General features: G+C 41.6%; 1 protein-coding gene across 1 annotated transcript in view; it reads left to right on the forward strand.

The window, feature by feature from the left end:
- The window catches only part of TGM4 (transglutaminase 4), a 103,651-nt gene that overhangs the window by 16,887 nt on the left and 68,658 nt on the right, over positions 1–18,106 (forward strand). Inside the window, exon 2 of the mRNA XM_058182072.1 lies at positions 5,420–5,599. Within this exon, the coding sequence (XP_058038055.1) occupies positions 5,420–5,599 (180 nt within the window). The remainder of the gene's footprint in view (positions 1–5,419; positions 5,600–18,106) is intronic.

Consider the following 18,106-nt stretch of genomic DNA (forward strand, 5'->3'; position numbering starts at 1 on the left):
AATCTGGCAAAAAGCCATTTAGTGCCCTCTACTCGTTTGCTCCATTTGATACGATAGAGTCAAAAATGTATATTTCTCATGAACGACAAATGAGCCTTAGGGACCTAGCAGGTCGAGTCCGGTTGGAACATTCCTCTTCTACTTCTTTCTCAAATTCTAGGAAGAATGGTGTCCTATTTCAGCATCATCCCATGGGTGCACCTCCGTAACAGTGCTTTCCATTGCCATTTCAGTGGGCACATCAAAGTATGTCATCCACGAGAGTCATGGTTCCACTGGAGGTTCTTTCTTCCCTCAAGTGGTGGACATTGGAGGCCATTTCCAAGGGTTGCCAGTTCCGGGAACCTCCCAGGCTAGTATTGACAACAGATGCTAGCCTTTTCAGCTGGGAAGCTCATCTAGGCCACTGTATGGTTCAGGGTAATTGGTCATAGGACTTGACTCACAACATCAATTGGTTGAAGCTCTGAGTGATTCATCTTGTGCTCAGGAGTTTGGAGGACACTGTTTTGGGACGCAACATCTTGGTTCTAATAGACAATATGGCCACTAAGGCTCACATAAATCATCTGGGGGGAACCCAATCCAGGGCCCTCATGCAGGAAGTAGCACTGCTGGGCCAGTGGGCTGAATCTCATCTGCAGTCCATCCGAGCGGCTCATATCTCGGGATCACATCATAGGATCTTTATGTCAAGCCTGAATTTTATTTGGGTGTGGGATTGTTTTATCCTGGGTTGTTCTAACTTTAATTCAATTCGACACAGTTTTGAGCTGGAGGAGGATGGAGCCTTCAGTCACCACAGCATAACTAGCTGATGAGTCATGAACATTCCAATGGCTCACTGACTAGAGAAGGAGAGAAATCACCAAGCAACCAGCTCTCATCTTAGTTGGGACAATGTGACAGCTTGTTTTGGAAACTTGATAAACTGAAACTTATATTGGGGTGAAAAGCCCGGGAACTTTAGTACTGGCTTTTCACCAGTAGTGCCAAGATGGTGTATCTAAATAAATTTGTTCTTTGAGGAAAAGCAATGCCTCAGAGTTTGATTTGTAATAGGTGCATTACTTGGAGCCTGACACTTTAGCATTTAGCATGCTCCTCATGCACCCCTCTGTGAGTGCAACCTGCTAGTCAGGCAGCTTAACATGTTCTACCACTATTCTAAACAGTCTTGCCCAGGAGTGAAATCTATTCACCTTCCTTACTGGTTTGGAAGTGCATGTGTTAAGCGAGTGAAGCGAGCACGCGCATCACATGCATGCAACATACCTTCCGTGCATGCACAAAACCTGCGCATGCGCAGAAGGTAAAAAACATTACTTCTTGGTTAAAACCAGGAAGTAATGATACCCAGGCAGGTGGACAAAGCTTTGCTCCGCCATCGCTACCGGATTGGCAAATCAACGGCCACGATCGCTATTGGATTGTGCAATCCGGTCCAAACCGGGAGCATTTCACCCCTGGTCTTGCCCATTCACTCATCCCCATTTTACCTGCTTTAGCAAGAATGAATATAATTGTTTTCCCAACACTAACAAAAAAGGACGGGAAATTAAGCCTGGAAAATGTCTATGAGATTCTCAATCATTCAGGTCATGGCTGTCCCAAAGGTGTTTTTTTTAAAGAGGCAACTGGACTTTCTGGCTTTTCTTTGAAGATGTTTCACTTCTCATCCAAGAAGCTTCTTCAGCTCTGACTGGATGCTAGGAAATGGAAGGATTTATGTTTGTTTGTTTATTTATTTGTTTATTTATTGTCTGCAAAGAGTATAAATCCTTCCATTTCCCACCATCCAGTCAAAGCTGAAGAAGCTTCTTGGATGAGAAGTGAAACGTCTTCAAGAAAACCCAGCTTTTTTTTTTCAGGCGCTCTGAAAAAAAGCACCTTTGGGTTAAGCCTGGGAATTTTCAACCCCATTTTCTTAATGGTGGAGTGCCATACCCTTTGCCAGACTTATTATTATTGCAGATTAGGGATCAGTAATGCGGGCACCACAATTTAGGCTGACAATCTTTTTGTTTTAATATAAGTGTTTGGAAGTGTCACCAACTTGTTGGTTTGATGTCTGCTGCCGCTCTTGAATGAGCTATTGCTAAGCAAATGATGGAAGTTTAGTGGCCAAGAAGAAGAGGAGGGATTAGTGAGAATAATGTAAAGTGAGACCCTTATTGGCTGAAGCCTGCTAAGGTGGTTATGGAAAAAATTAACAGGTGATTCTCCTCTTCCTTTCTCCTGCCTACCCTCAATTGCCACAACTGCAGGAGATTTGGCATATGGGCATTCCTATCATGAAGGTCCTCATCTAAGAGGTTTACCTTGGGGCTCTACTTCTACCCTGATAAGTCCCATTGTGATTAATAGAATTCACTCCAACATAACTAGATAGAATAGCAATGGAATTGCTGCCATAGTAGCATATATAATCTTTAAGAAGCATGTGAACTGTTACAATTGACATAAGATGCATTAGCTCTGACAATATATATAGGATTTGAACTGCAAGGAATGTATGACTAATTAGAAGAAATTTCTATTATATGTTATTATGAGATTATTATTATTTTAATAACCCATATTTCTGATTCTTGCCTTTGTTTATTTAATACAGAATAGCACATTATTCATTCCCTTTCATTTCCTTGAGAAAGAAACTCAACTTGAGCTCAAATTTAAATACATCATGTTCTTGGGTTTCTAAGAACTGTGGTTCAATGAGCTTTAGAGAACATTGTTCTTTCCCATTCTGAAAGGCAACATAGCCCTCACTGTCATTATACAATACAATAAATACGTGCTTTAAAATGACAGCTTCTTTCTTCATATCAAGGAAGGAGCTGTAATCAAATCTGCAGAACCTACGGCAGGCCTAACCCTAAACAATGCCATGAAAACTAATATATTTTAGGACTGCAGTAACTTACACTTTCAGAGGTAGCTGATAATTCCCTACTACACTTGAGAGAGAGAGAAAAGCAGCGGCAATCAACATGCTGACATGCAGAAGCATTTGTAAAATTTGAAGGAATTATAGCAGTAGGGCAAAGATGTTATCAAGCCAACTAAGTTGTTAATTTTCTTTGTACACAGAGGAAACCAGCATCTTTTTTTATTATTTCTTGCTGTGGGAAATGAACATTGCCTACACTGTCTGCCTGCAAAGAACAAGATGCCTTTTTGCTCAACTTTGGCTGGAAGTAGAAGGCAGTGTGCTTAGAGGTGCAAAGGACTCACAGTGCAGCATGTTTAAAGGCAACTGGTGATGTCAGCTAAGATATGCTAAAGACTATGCACAAAGAGCTGAATGAGGGGAGGGATGACCAGAGGTGTGTTTCAGCAGGTTCTGATCTCTGGAGAACCGGTAGTAAAAATTCTGACTGGCCCTGCCCCCATCTATTCTTTGCCTCCCAAGTCCCAGCTGATCGGGAGGAAATGGGAATTTTGCAGGATCCTTCCCCTGCCACACCCACCAAGCCATGCCACCCACCAAGCCACACTCACAGAACTGGTAGTAAAAAATTTGAAACCCACCAGTGGAGATACCCTTAGAGATTCACTTAGAGAAACCATCTCTAAACATGTCTTACCAGCCTTATCATCCTCTGCTTGACTAGTCTGCTCATATATGTTCAGGTGGTTGTCTAATTTGCATAACATTTCTGCAATAGGAAGTTGGAAACTCATGTAATCTTATATGCTAGAAAAAAAATTATTTGGCATAAATATTCAAAAGAAAGCTTCATCAGGAAAAAGTGCCATGGAAAATTACTCTGGGGCCAAAAATCTTGCAGAAATAACTTTAAGTGCTAGAGAAGAAGAATAAAAGAATGCTACTTATTAATGAGATAGGCTTCCAACTCATTTCTTTAGAGTTACAAAGAAGATTTACAATTGGCTAAGAAAAATATTTTTCTTGATTTTTACTTATAATGTCATTTTACTTTTTGGTCCAATTTGGCTATATTGGTTAAATTTAAGTAGAGTTTGGAAAAAGTAGTGATAATTCAGTTGGAAGAACTAAATTATCTCAGCCAGAAGTTTATTTATTTATATAATTTATTGGCTACCCATCTTACCATAGGGTAACTCTTGGCGACCTACAGTTACGTATACAGTTAAATCACAAAAAGTTAAAATCACACATTAAAACCAAGGACACATGGGGAGGGCAGGGGTGGAGTTGGGAGAGGTGGGATCTGTCAATCAACCATCTCCATTGTGCTATTTCCCCACTGGGGCCTCAAGCCCACTGGCAGAGCCACTTTTTAGGCCCTTATGAAAACAGGAGGATTGGGGCCAATCTTACATTGAAGGGCAAGTTGTTCCAGAGGGCAGAAGCAAAAGCAGAGGGAGCTGTCCTCCTGGATTCTGCGAACCGGAATAATCAGACTCATGGCAACCACAGTATGCCTTCTCTGCCAGAATAAATGGTGCAGGCAAATCCCAATGGGGTGAGAGGGTTCTTCAAGAAGTTGCCATTGTCCGATTATTATCATGAGGCAACATGCATTTCTAATGATGAGGTTAGATCCAGAAAAATCTGTTATAAACCTTGACTTTCAGAGAAGAAGGATTTCCTCAAAAATTGAATAGAGTTCCCTTACCTCTATTTAACTGACTGAGAATGGTAATTTTCATCCACATGCCTCATCATATTGTTAGATTTCAGATTCTTTCATATATTCTTCATGCAGCTAGAGGCCACATTAGGCATATTTCTTAAAGGGAGCAATGAGAAAGTGCTGCATTTTGTAAAAAACAAAAAGCAACTAGGAAGGAAAAATGCCAGCTCCAAATCCCTGGAAAGGGTCATACTAAGAGTCACCCAAACTGGCTATGCTTCCCAAAGCGCTTCTACAATTTGCTGTTGGGAATATTATATTAGCAATATAAATAATATTTTGGGAAGTACTCAGAATGGCAGAGAGGAGGATAAAGCACAGAGCTAATCTACAGTAGAGTCACTGGGCAACCATAAAAGCGCTCTCCCTGAATTCTTCAGAGCCTTACCTAATTGTTCCCAAGGGAGAACTTCCAGATTAAGGAGATTCTTCTGTTATAGGTGGAACAGAATAAAGTAGTCAGCTTAAACTTTGCAGGTGTGGGTCTTGTTTGTGCCTGAATGTGTAATTGGAGTATGGCAAAAAATATTAAACATATAGGGAACAATCATATTCTCATTCAGTTAATGTGAATCAAATCATGGAATTAATAGGAAAATATTACTTATATTGCTAATATATCACAGTTTAGCTAAGGATTATTATTGCCTATCTCATTTAAGGGCTGTTTATAAATGGAAGCAAATAGCAGAAAATGTATTTGTCAGGGCATGTTTATGCTATGTGTTGCTGTAAGGAGAGAAAAAGCAATAAAATCAGTTTTTAAAAAGTTAATCATTCTTTGTTATTTACAGGAGATCCACTGAGAGCTGTTGGAGTTGATTTTCTCAGGGATGACAACACTCGTCTTCATCATACCAATGAGTTTTCCCATAGTAGCTTAATTGTGAGACGTGGACAGGAATTTCAACTAAAAGTGACATTTAGTAGGGAGCTGCAAGACAATGACAAAGTCACTCTACAGCTGAGCATTGGTAAGCATTGGCAACTACTATCCTCAAAAGATGTAAAGAGTGTGATGTATTGATGTAAAGTATAATAAATAGCAAAATGAAATGGATTATGGAACATTAGCTTTTCAGACTAGCTGAATGATTTAATCCACACACACAACATTCCTTGCCATGGTATCAAGATGGTCTACTTACAATTTTTTTAGGATGTGCATTCACAACTCAGTTTTCAACTTGGGGCTGACTGCTGCTAAATAAAGTGCAGGTAGAATCCAGCATGAAACTAATGTTTTCTTTTGAAATATGGAACAAACTCTCTATATGAATAGTATGTCACTTGGAGGATGAGTCTAAGGCTGTGATGGCAAACTTACGGCACGCGTGCCAGAGGTGGCATGCAGAGCCCTCTCTGTGGGCACATGTGCCGTCACCAGCTGCTTTTTTGGACTTTGTGCACATCAGAGCGCCAGAAACCCAAAGACCAGCTGGTCAGTGCACATGCGTGTGCCGGCCACATGGTGTTCAGGTTTCTGGCACTCTGGTGCATGTGAAGGCCAGCTGGCCAACATGCATTGGCCACCTGGTCTTCAAGTTTCCAGTGCTCTTGTGTGCATGCACGTTCCAGTTTGGGCACTTGGTGTTGAAAAGGTTCGCCATCACTGGTCTAAGGAAAACTAGGTGTTGGCAGGACACCAACTGCTTGCTATGAGACTGCACCCTCCATAAAACTAAAGGGGTTGGTGCCTTTATATAATTTCTGCTTTGGTTGATTGGACTAATCAGAGCTTAACTAGCAGTCAAAGAATTTGCTTTGTTTTATTTTTCAGGAGAGTTTCAACCTTGTGGAAAACTTTCCACAAAGTTGATACAGTATTCCATTTGGACACACCTGTCTACACACTAAAACTAACTCAATTGTGTCTAGCTTAGGGCATGATCTGACCATGACACCGGTATCGTCACTAAATCCCCTAATACCAGATCATTAAACCACTGTCCAGAGATATAAATCAAGTCCAGTGTGGACCCCCCCGTGTGTGCAGGGCCATCAGTTACTTGAATCAGGTCCAAGGCCGTCATGGAAGCCTGGAATTCCTGAACCACCGTCGACGACAAGCCGGCCGATGGCAGGTTGAAGTCCCCTATGACCAAAAGTCTGGGGATCTCAACCGCCACCCCGGCAAGCACCTCAAGCAGCTCAGGCAGGGCTGTAGTCACGTAGCAAGGAGCCAGGTACGCGATCAACAGACCATCTGATTCTTATGGCCCCACTTCACAAGAAGGGATTCACAACCAGCTATCTGAGGCACAGTGGACTCTCTCAGCTCCAAACTTTCTCTCATCACAACCGCCACCCCTCCACCCCTACCCTGGGCCCTCGGTTGATGGAATGCTCGGAAACCCAGAGGGCACAGTTCAACCAGGGGCACACCCCCTTCTGTGCCAAACCAGGTCTCCGTAATGCCCATAAAGTCCGCGGACTCCCCCTGAATAAGATCACAGATCAGGGGGGGCCTTATTGACCACGGACCGGGCATTGCACAACATCAACCGGAGGCCCGGGCCCTGAGGATCCTGACCTTCCGGGGAAGGGGTAAGAACTGAGGGGCCAAAGCACATTATCGCTTTTAAACAGCGAGCCCGTGCTCCCAGAAAATGATACGGCCCCTTGCTTCCGCCATATCTGCCCCTCCCACTTACCGTACAGATGGAGCCAACCTCTACGCCTGGAACGAACCCCTCACCCCCCTCCCTCGGACCAGATAAAACGCCGTGAACAAACCCCGGGACTGGACCTACCCTCCCCGACGGGTTTCCCCCCCCGTCTCTTTCCTCCCCCCCTTTAAAAAACCCTTATTAAAAAACCTATTTACAAAACCCCAAAGATTATATAATAATATAATAATAATATAATATAATATAATAATGTTATATAATAAACAATTTGGTTTCAGAAAAAAATTATCCTGTAATTTACAACTTCTCCACTGCAAAAACATGGACTACAAATCTTGATCAGGGAAAAGCAATAGATGCAATTTACATAGACTTTTGTAAAGCTTTTGACTCAGTGGTACATGACAAACTTCTCCTAAAACTAAAATCCTATGGCATTTCCGGACCCCTCCACAATTGGATAACTGTTTTCCTGTCAAACAGACAACAAGTGGTCAAAATAGGCAGTGCCCTATCAAATCCTGTTCCTGTCAAAAGTGGCGTTCCTCAAGGCAGCGTTCTTGGACCAACACTCTTCATACTATACATAAATGATCTCTGTGACCATATCTCAGGTTATTGTGTTCTCTTTGCTGACGATGTCAAACTATTTAACACCACCAACAATACTACTACTCTTCAAAAAGACCTTGATTTTGTATCCAATTGGTCTAAAACTTGGCAACTCCAAATCTCAACCAGCAAAGGCTCAGTCTTACATATTGGAAAAAAGAACCCAAACTCTAAGTACAAGCTTGATGGACATTACCCTGTTACCTCCACCCTGTTAAAGATCTTGGAGTTTTCATATCAAATGATCTAAGTGCCAAAGCCCACTGCAACTACATCGCAAAAAAGGCTTTAAGAGTTGTAAACTTAATCTTGCGTACCTTCTTCTCCAGAAACACTACACTACTAACCAGAGCATATAAAACATTTGCTAGACCAATTTTTTTTTCATAAAAAAGTTTTATTTTTACAATCATATCAAACAGCTCATCCAATGTACAGTTATATACAATTAGTCGGGCTTGCCCAGTCACCACCCCCCTTTTAACTCTCTTCCCTCTTCTACCTTCTTCTACTTTCCAGACCTTCCTCTCCTTCTCTTATCTACATCCTCTCCTCCCTCCACCTTCCTTCTCCCTCTTCTACCCCTCTTCCTTCCTCTTCTCCCTCTTCTCCTCTTTCCTACCTCCTACTCTCTCCTCTTTTCTCCCTCCTCACCATTCTAAAATGGTAACTGGGCAGACCCGACCCTACATTAATTATATTTATACATCTTCAATAATCCCTGTACGTTAACCATCACTCCATCCTCTACCCTCAACCCCCCAATTCCCCTCCCCCTTACCCCCCACCCCCCACCCCAACTTCCCAGAACAAAATGCAGGGTATCAAAACTAACAATCATAATCCAAAATAAATCCTAAATTATAATCTCTAGTCACTCCACACATAATCACACTCTCAATTCCCCTCTCCTTCAAAAATATATCTAATACAAAATATTTCCTAAATTTACTCATATGCTATTCGATATTTTTTTATCTGATACTTATTTTGAATATATTCAATCCACATTTTTCATTCTAAAATATATTTTTCTTGTATAAGAAAATATTTTTCAAGTAAGCAGAAATTGTTGCCATTTCTGCCAAATTTGATACTTTGAGTGTCCATTCTTCAATTGTAGGTAATTCTTCTTTCTTCCAATATTGAGCAATCAAAAGTCTCGTGGCTGTTATTAAGTTCAAAATCAATTTAGTCTCTATAGCTGTACAATCCATAATTATTCCTAGTAGAAAGAACTGTGGGGTAAACTTAATCTTCTTTTTCAGAATGTTCTGCATGATCCACCATATTTTAATCCAAAATGCTTTAACTTTTTTACAAGTCCACCATATATGGTAATAAGTGGCATCTTCACAATCACATCTCCAACATTTAGCCTGTACATTAGGATACATACATGACAACCTTTTGGGGTCTAAATGCCATCTATAAAACATCTTATAAAAATTTTCTCTCATATTTTGCGCTTGTGTAAATTTAACATTCCTCAACCCAAATTCTTTCCCAAGTTTCCAACATTATTGGTTGCTGAAAATTTTGTGCCCACTTAATCATACAATCCTTAACCAATTCAGTCTCTGAGTCTATTTCTACTAATACATTATACAACCTCTTAATATGCTGTTGACCTTGATCTCTCATTTGTTTTAACAAATTATCCTCAGTTTGCTTAATACCTATTTTTTGATCTAATTTCCATCTAGCTTGTAATTGTCCATATTGAAACCATGTATAATTTTTCCCTTCTTCCCCCATCTTTTCTCTGGATTTTAATTGTAATTCCCCCTTTTCCATACAAAGGAGTTCTTTATAGGTAACTACCTCCATCTTTTGATATATATTTATATTTTCTATCATGTGTCTTGGGATTGCCCATATTGGAATCTTTCCATCTAATTTATATTGATATTTCCTCCAGACCCTCAATAATGCATTTCTAATTATATTATTTTTAAATATTTTATCTACTTTCTTATCATGTAATAAATAGGCATGCCACCCATATAACAAACCATAACCTTCTATATTCAAAACTCTTTCCTCAGTTAAATTAATCCAATCAGTAATTAATGATAAGACAACTGCTTCATAATACAATTTTAAATTAGGCATTTTAAGACACCCCCCCCTTTCCCTTGTGTCCTGCATTATTTTTAATTTTATTCTTGGTTTTTTGCCCATCCATACAAAGTTATTCACCCCCTGCTAGACCAGTTCTTGAATACAGCTCACCTGTCTGGAACCCATACCTCATTTCAGACAGTAATATAATTGAGCGTATCCAGAAATATTTTACAAGAAGAGTTCTCCACTCCTCTGATTACAACAAGATACCTTATGCCACCAGACTTGAAATCCTGGGTTTAGAAAATTTAGAACTCTGCCGCCTTCAACGTGACCTGAGTTTAATTCATAGAATCATCTGTTACAATGTCCTTCCTGTCGAAGACTACTTCAGCTTCATTTGCAACAATACATGAGCACACAATAGATTTAAGCTTAATGTGAACCGCTCCAATCTTGATTGCAGAAAATATGACTTCAGTTACAGAGTTGTTAATGCCTGGAATGCACTACCAGACTCTGTGGTCTCTTCCCGAAATCCCCAAAGCTTTAACCAAAAACTATCTACTATTGACCTCACCCCATTCCTAAGAGGTCTGTAAGGGGTGTGGATAAGAGTACCAACGTGCTTACCGTTCCTGACTTTTTTTTTTTGAAAAAGTTTTTACAAAAATTTTCACCCCCCCTTTTTTTCACCCTCCCCCTCCACTCTATTCCCTCCCCCTCCCTCCAAAACCACCCTCCTCCCCCCCTGACTTCCCAGAACAAACACAAGGTATAGTTCAAAAGAAAAAACAATCATTCGCTAAATTTTCCCTAACACAAATTATTGTCAGCCTCCACTCCAATCTTCGCATAATTTTTGTACAATTTATATTCAGTAGATAGAATGTAAAATGCTTCTTTCTGTAATGTAAAATAGTTAAGGAAATGAGATGTATCATTGCACCATACAGGGTAAGGGAAAGGGGCCTATTAAGAGTGTCGGCTGACATAACAGTGGGGGAGGGGTGATTAACGGCTGAATGTTAAGAGCGCGGGCTTTTCCAACAGATACTGCATTCCTACGATGATTGAAAGCTAGAGACCGGCGGAGGAAGATTACCACGGGGGGCCGAGAAAGAGCTGGCATTGGACCAGACCAGCCTGACCTCCTGAAGGAGGAGGGACAAATGAGGGGATATGATATGTTAGCCATATTTTGTCTCAGATCCAACTTTGCACTGCTGCTATCCAGATTGTAATTAGTAAAAGTACTTTTCTTTATTGCAAATGAAATCAAGGTGTATTCTTTCCTAGTTATAATCAGAGGCAGCCTGACATTAAGTTGGATCTCACAGCATGTCGACCAACCAGGATTTTAACCAAAATACCGAGGGGGCCGACAGGAAAAATTTGATGGAAGGCCAGGTGCCTGCTGAGCCGAGGGAGGCATCCGGAGGAATTTCTGCTGACACTTTTAACCCTGAGCTGGAAGATTGCAGAGCTCGGTGGATAGAGCAATTAAAACTGGAAGAGAAAGGGTGGAAACCGAACACCAAAGAGCTTCCGTCTGGGGTGACAAAAAGAAAAAAAAGGGGAAGGAGAGACTTTCAGATTGGAAAGAGGAAGAAGAGATAAGGGACAAGCTCCAGCTGGAGGAGGCATTGCGTCTTTTCCGTGAAGTGAAAGTAAGGCAAGCAGCTCGCCAAAGGTATGAATCCCCTATTCAGTCCTCCAGGTGGGAGGAAGAAGAGGAGGAAGATAATACAAAAGGGCCAGCTGGAGGAGATTCCCAGGGCGGAGAGATTTCTGAAGGCCCAGAGCCGGAACCCCTCTTCCCAGAGGCAGCTGAATTGGATGGGGGTCGCACGCCACCTGCTGACCAAGCAAGGCTGCGCAGGGGAAGGAAAAAGCCAAAAATCCCCCCCATATCAGAGAAATTTGATGGGAATGCCAAGGAGTAAGAATTGTTCCTGGCGATAGTGAATGACCACATGATAGACTGGGGGGAAGATTATTGGTCACAGGCGGCACAAGTTAGACCTGTGACCCACAATTTGACCGGAAGAGGAGCTGCATGATTTGTGTCACTATATACCAACCACTCCCCCTTACTGCAAAACTACGAGCATTTTATTACTGCGCTGAGGAGGAGGTTCGAGGACCCCCTAGCAGAGCAAAAGGCCAAATGCCGGATGAAAACCATCAGGCAAGGGAGAAGGCCGGTGGCGGATTACAACCAGGAGTTCAGTGATCTAGTTCCCTTGATGAGAGGATGGTCAGAGGTGACCCTGGTCGACATTTACAAAGATGGTCTGAATGGAGATCTCTATGAACTGTGCCGGGCACGAGCCTCTCCAACCACGCTGTACGGCTGGTACACCCTGGCAGCGGAGATGGAAATCGAACTGGTGAAAGACCGTGGCAGAAGACAGCGCACTGGAAGACCGTACCCTGCCCATTCTCCTGGAGGCCCTTCTAGGGATGCTCCTAGACCGGAGGGAGGGAGACAACGTTTGACTGCGTGCTATAGATGTGGGAAAGAAGGCCACCGAGCAGCCGACTGTCGGGTGAAGCTGGTGCCAAGGACGACCTCTGGTGGTGAAAAGGAACCAGTGAAAACAACTGCTAAGGCGCGAAAGCCGGCAAAAGTGGGAGAGGGCGTCGCCAAGAAGGGCACGCCCATCAGGGAGGATTGCGAAGCATTGACCGAAACTGATGACAGCAAAACCACTTCAGAGTCCGATGAAGACCTTCTGGTGAGTTGGACACGGGGTCCCTTGGACATTCCAGTCAACCTGCATGTACCCTCTTCGGGTAATAAGGGGGAAATGTTAGCACTACTAGATTCTGGATGTACTAGATGCATGATCAGTCCCGAACTAGTAGAGAAAATGGAACTAAAACTGAGAACCCTAAGTAGGCCCATAGCGTTTGCCCAGTTGGATGGCTCTGTGGCAGGGGGAGGACCCGCCCATTTCGTAACAGAACCCATAGAAATGATAATAGGAGACCATCGCGAGATCCTAAACTTCATAGTAGCCCCAGGGATGGACCAACCCCTGTTGCTAGGGTTGTCATGGCTGCGGAAGTGGAACCCCCATATTAACTGGAGGACGGGAGTCTTACGTTTCCGCTCTAGAACACTAAAGGGAAAAAAAAGAGAAACCAAGGAGGGATCTACCGTGGCCATATTCCAAGATACGATGGGGGCAATGATCGAACGGATAGACGGGGAGGAGAGGATACCTAAGGAATACTGGGACTTGTGAGAAGTCTTTAGTGAGAAAGCATCAGACGTTCTACCTCCCCATAGGCCTATTGACTGTGCCATAGATATCCTTCCGAGGGTAAAGCTTCCAAAACCAAAAGCTTATCCCATGACACAAAAGGAATTGGGGGAGCTACGTAAATTCATAGACAAAAACTTAGAGCGGGGGTTTATCCAACCGGCTAGGCCTCATGTGGCTGTGCCAGTGATGTTCCGAGAAAAGAAAGATGGCTCTTTTCGTCTGATAGTTGACTATAGAAACCTTAACGCGGTGTGCGCCGAAAACGTATACCCCATGTCGCTCATGAAAGATATGTTAGCACATCTAGCGAAAGGAAAGTTTTTCACCAAATTGGACCTATGAGAGGCTTATTACAGAGTTCGTATAAAGGAGGGGGATGAATGGAAAACCACTTTCAACTGTCCGCTAGGATGTTTCCAGTTTCGAGTACTGCCCTTTGGACTGCAGGGGGCGCCCGCAGTTTTCATGCAACTGATAAATGAAATACTCCATCAGCATTTGTTTAAAGGAGTTCTTGTCTACCTTGATGACATACTTATCTACACAGAAACAATGGAAGAACATATTAAACTAGTAAGAGCTGTTCTCAAAAAGTTATTATCTGCAGAACTGTATTGCAAGCTATCCAAATGTGATTTCCATCAAACAAAAATAGACTACTTAGAGTACTGCATTTCAGCGGATGGATTAGAAATGGACCCAGAGAAAGTGAAAGCTGCCTTGGAATGGGCGCCCCCACGCACACGCAAACAGCTGCAAAGTTTTTTAGGATTTGCGAATTTTTATCGTCAATTCATCCCCTCCTTTGCTCAAATTGCTTTGCCAATAACCAACCTCTTGAAAACTAAAGGAGATACAAAACCCAAACCATCGTTATCTCTCGAATGGACAATGGAATGTCAAGCAGCGTTTGAAAAGTTGAAACGACTGTTTGCCGCTGAACCTATTTTAAAACACCCCGACATGGATGTTCCTTTTGTGATACAAGCGGATGCCAGTGATGTAGCAGTCGGGGCCGTTTTACTCCAAAACAATGCTGATGATAAACTACAACCTTGTGCTTTCACTTCTCGGAAATTGACTGAAACTGAAAGACGGTGGGCTATTTGGGAAAAGGAAGCATTTGCAGTTCATTGGGCTCTTCGCACATGGAGACAATTCTTGGAAGGTTCGAATCATCCTTTTGAAGTGTGGACTGATCACAAAAATTTAGAAGCCCTAAAAACTCCTAGAAAACTTTCGCCTAAACAAGCACGTTGGGCTCAATATTTTAACCGCTTTAATTTCACCTTACATTATATTCCTGGAGGGAAAATTTTTTTAGCAGATGCTCTCTCATATTTGCCCCAATACAATGGCACTCGCTCCGAGGTGGTTCGCCCAATACTTCCCGTTCAGCAGTTGACAGCTCCGGCTATAACTCGAAGCCACACCAAAACCGAAACATCGCTCCCAGAGGAACTAACCAAGTTGTTTAAAGAAGCTTTAAACTCCGATGACTGGTACTTGGCGCATTCCCATGAATGCACGCTCCGTGATGGACTGGCTTGGATTGGAGCGAAACTATATGTTCCTCTGTCACTCAGAGAAACCATCCTACAATGATGCCATGATGCCAAAATGGCAGGACATTTTGGATTTGTGAAAACCTTGCATCTTCTTAAAAGACAATTTTGGTGGCCAAGTCTTAAAAAGGACACTCAATCATATATAGCAAGTTGCCCTGTTTGCGCATCATCTAAAAGGCCTCCAGGTAAACCTCCTGGCCTACTTCAAACAGTAGCCAGGCCGGGAGCCCCATGGAAAGAAATATCCATGGATTTCATAGTGGAACTACCTGAAAGTTCAGGCAATACTGTGATATGGGTGGTCACTGACCTTTTCTCCAAACAAGTTCATTTTATTCCATGTTCAAAAATACCCTCCTCAGGCTTCTGGGTGGCGCCACCTTTCTCGCTGGGTGCTAATTTATGGCACTCCGCATTGAATATGGTAAAAGCCGGATTTAACAACTGATCCCGGCTTCATTTCTCTCTCTGGTTGAAAGAGAGAGACAGAGCAAGGGGGAGGAATTGGGTAGATTCCCTAGGGCTTTGTTTTGTAATACAAAGTCCTGAACGGTCGAATCCCCTTATTTACCCCTCCCCCACCTCCAGTATTCTCTGCGCTCCTGAAAAAGCAGGAAAAGAGGAAGGTGTCCACTTCTGCTAGCAATTGATTTCTTTTTGTGGATACGAAAAGCAGGCAGAACGAGTGTGAGGAACAATTATTGGTTTGCAAGTATTTTTGATTTTCTGACTTCCACCCCCCCCTTCAGTTTCATTTTAGAGAAACTGAAAGCAGAGCGATACATCAAAGGGAGCTTTGCTGTTGAATCGAAACTGAATGGAGATTTTATTTTATTGTGTTTGACTGTGGACTGTTGGATTATATTACGCTGTTTAAGTACTTTACAAGGGGATTCTCAGCAGGAATTTTGTTATGGAGGTTCTTTCAGAAGAATGGATTCGTGACTTTATACAGGAATACACAGAAAGTATGTATTTAATTATTCAAAAATACGAATTGATAAAAAATGGGGACGTTTTGGATGAGAGTTTGGAGCAAATTAACCAGTGCAATTATTCGGAAAATGGAATGGAGGACATACAAATAAAAGTGGATAAATATGAAGATTTGATCGTGAAGAAACAAGGTGATCTAAAGAAGTTTTCTTTAAATAGTTTGGATGAGCTGCCTGAATTTGTGCTACAGGAGAGTGTCCCTCAAATGGAAAAGACTCACAAGCTTAATGTTTCCCAAGAGTTCTCTTTTTGGACTGATGGAATATACGGCAGTAATTTTTGGATTTCTGGACATAAGGAATTACTAGGAAATATTGTGATTGACTTTTTAAAAGGAGCAACGAAGGAAAGACAGAGATTAATGCACCAAAAAAAATGGCAAGAGACGAAAGTATTATTCTTGAAACAAGGTTTTTTTAAAATATTAATAGACAAAAATATTAGTGTCCCCGAAAGACGATTTGTGATTATAAGAGACTAGATATTTGGATATACTGGATTTTGATGAGGAAGGACTAAAGTTGAATAGATATTGTAATTAATTAAATAATATTGTAATTTTCTCTATTGAAATTTTATAAATTTTATAATCTGTTGTATTGAATTTTAAATAGAATATTTTTGAAAGATCTTATGTAAGAAAGACTTGGGGGGGAAATTATATGGTTATATGGTTATAGAAGCTATAAGGGAGATATTCTCTGAACTGGATTGGATTTTTATGCTTTAGCTGGTTTTAAATATTTTAGGATTAATTTGTTCTACTGATTTATATATTTTATTATTGTTTATTGTTAATTTTTTGAAGGATTTGGTTATGTAAGGAGGAAGTCAGAGCTAGAGAGGGAGAATTGGTATAATAGTTTGGGGAAAAAATTTCTTAGCATATGTTTGTTTTATTTTTAACTATACCTTGTGTTTGTTCCGGGAAGCCAGGGGGGAGGGGGGAGGGGGTTTGTGAAGGGAGAGGGGTTGGGGGGAAAGAGGGGGGGGAAATTTTTTGTAAAACTTTTTGAATAAAAAAAAAATAAAAAAAATACCCTCCTCAAAGACTCTAGCGAAGCTGTTTGTACAACACATTTATAGACTCCAGTGAGTTCCTGAACGCATTATCTCAGATCGAGGAGTTCAATTAACTTCTCAATTTTGGAAAAAACTTTTGTGACTGCTTGGCTCCGCCCAAGGATTAAGCTCCTCCCATCATCCCCAGACTAATGGAAGTTGTGAATGTTCAAACTCTGTACTAGAACAATATCTACATTGTTATATTAACTACCAACAAGACAATTGGACAGACCTACTACCTTTTGCTGAAGTAGCCTACAACAACTCAATTCATAGTAGCACGGGATTTACTCCTTTTAAAATAGCTTCAGGCCAAGATTTTGTTCCTATCTCTGAACTTCCAAAGGAAGAAACCACTGTTTCCTCTTTGTTAGAATGGATAGATCAAATACAAAGCACATGGAAGATGACTCGCAAGGCGATCGATGACGGTCACCGTGCACATAAAAAACAAGCGGATAAAAAAAGATCCCCTGAGAACAAATACCAAGTGGGAGATAAAGTTTATCTCTCCACCAAATATTTACAAACTACTCAGAAATCTAAGAAACTGGGACCTAAATATGTGGGGCCTTTTCCCATAGTGAAGATCATCAACCCCGTGACTGTACAGCTAGAATTACCAAAAACACTTAGGAAAATTCACCCCGTTTTCCATGTAAGCTTGCTGAAACCAGAACACACGTCTACTTTCCGTGCGAACCATACACCCCCTCCTATACCAATTCTCATAGAGGGCAAACAACATTTTGAAATAAAAGAGATATTAGATTCAAGAAAACATAGAAATAAAATTCAATATCTCATTGCTTGGAAGCACTTCCCTTTGTCCCAAGCTGAATGGGTAAACAAAGAAGATGTTCGTGCTTCGGAAAAGAGAGCACAATTCTATAAAAAATATCCTAACAAATCCTAACTTTTCTCTTTTCTTTCTAGGACTGACGTCCTTGTTGCAGGAGGGCCGGATGTCAGCCTCCACTCCAATCTTCGCATAATTTTTGTACAATTTATATTCAGTAGATAGAATGTAAAATGCTTCTTTCTGTAATGTAAAATAGTTAAGGAAATGAGATGTATCATTGCACCATACAGGGTAAGGGAAAGGGGCCTATTAAGAGTGTCGGCTGACATAACAGTGGGGGAGGGGTGATTAACGGCTGAATGTTAAGAGCGCGGGCTTTTCCAACAGATACTGCATTCCTACGATGATTGAAAGCTAGAGACCGGCGGAGGAAGATTACCACGGGGGGCCGAGAAAGAGCTGGCAT

The sequence above is a fragment of the Ahaetulla prasina genome, chromosome 4 (genome assembly GCF_028640845.1).
Source record: "Ahaetulla prasina isolate Xishuangbanna chromosome 4, ASM2864084v1, whole genome shotgun sequence".
In the NCBI taxonomy this organism is placed as follows: Eukaryota; Metazoa; Chordata; class Lepidosauria; order Squamata; family Colubridae; genus Ahaetulla; species Ahaetulla prasina.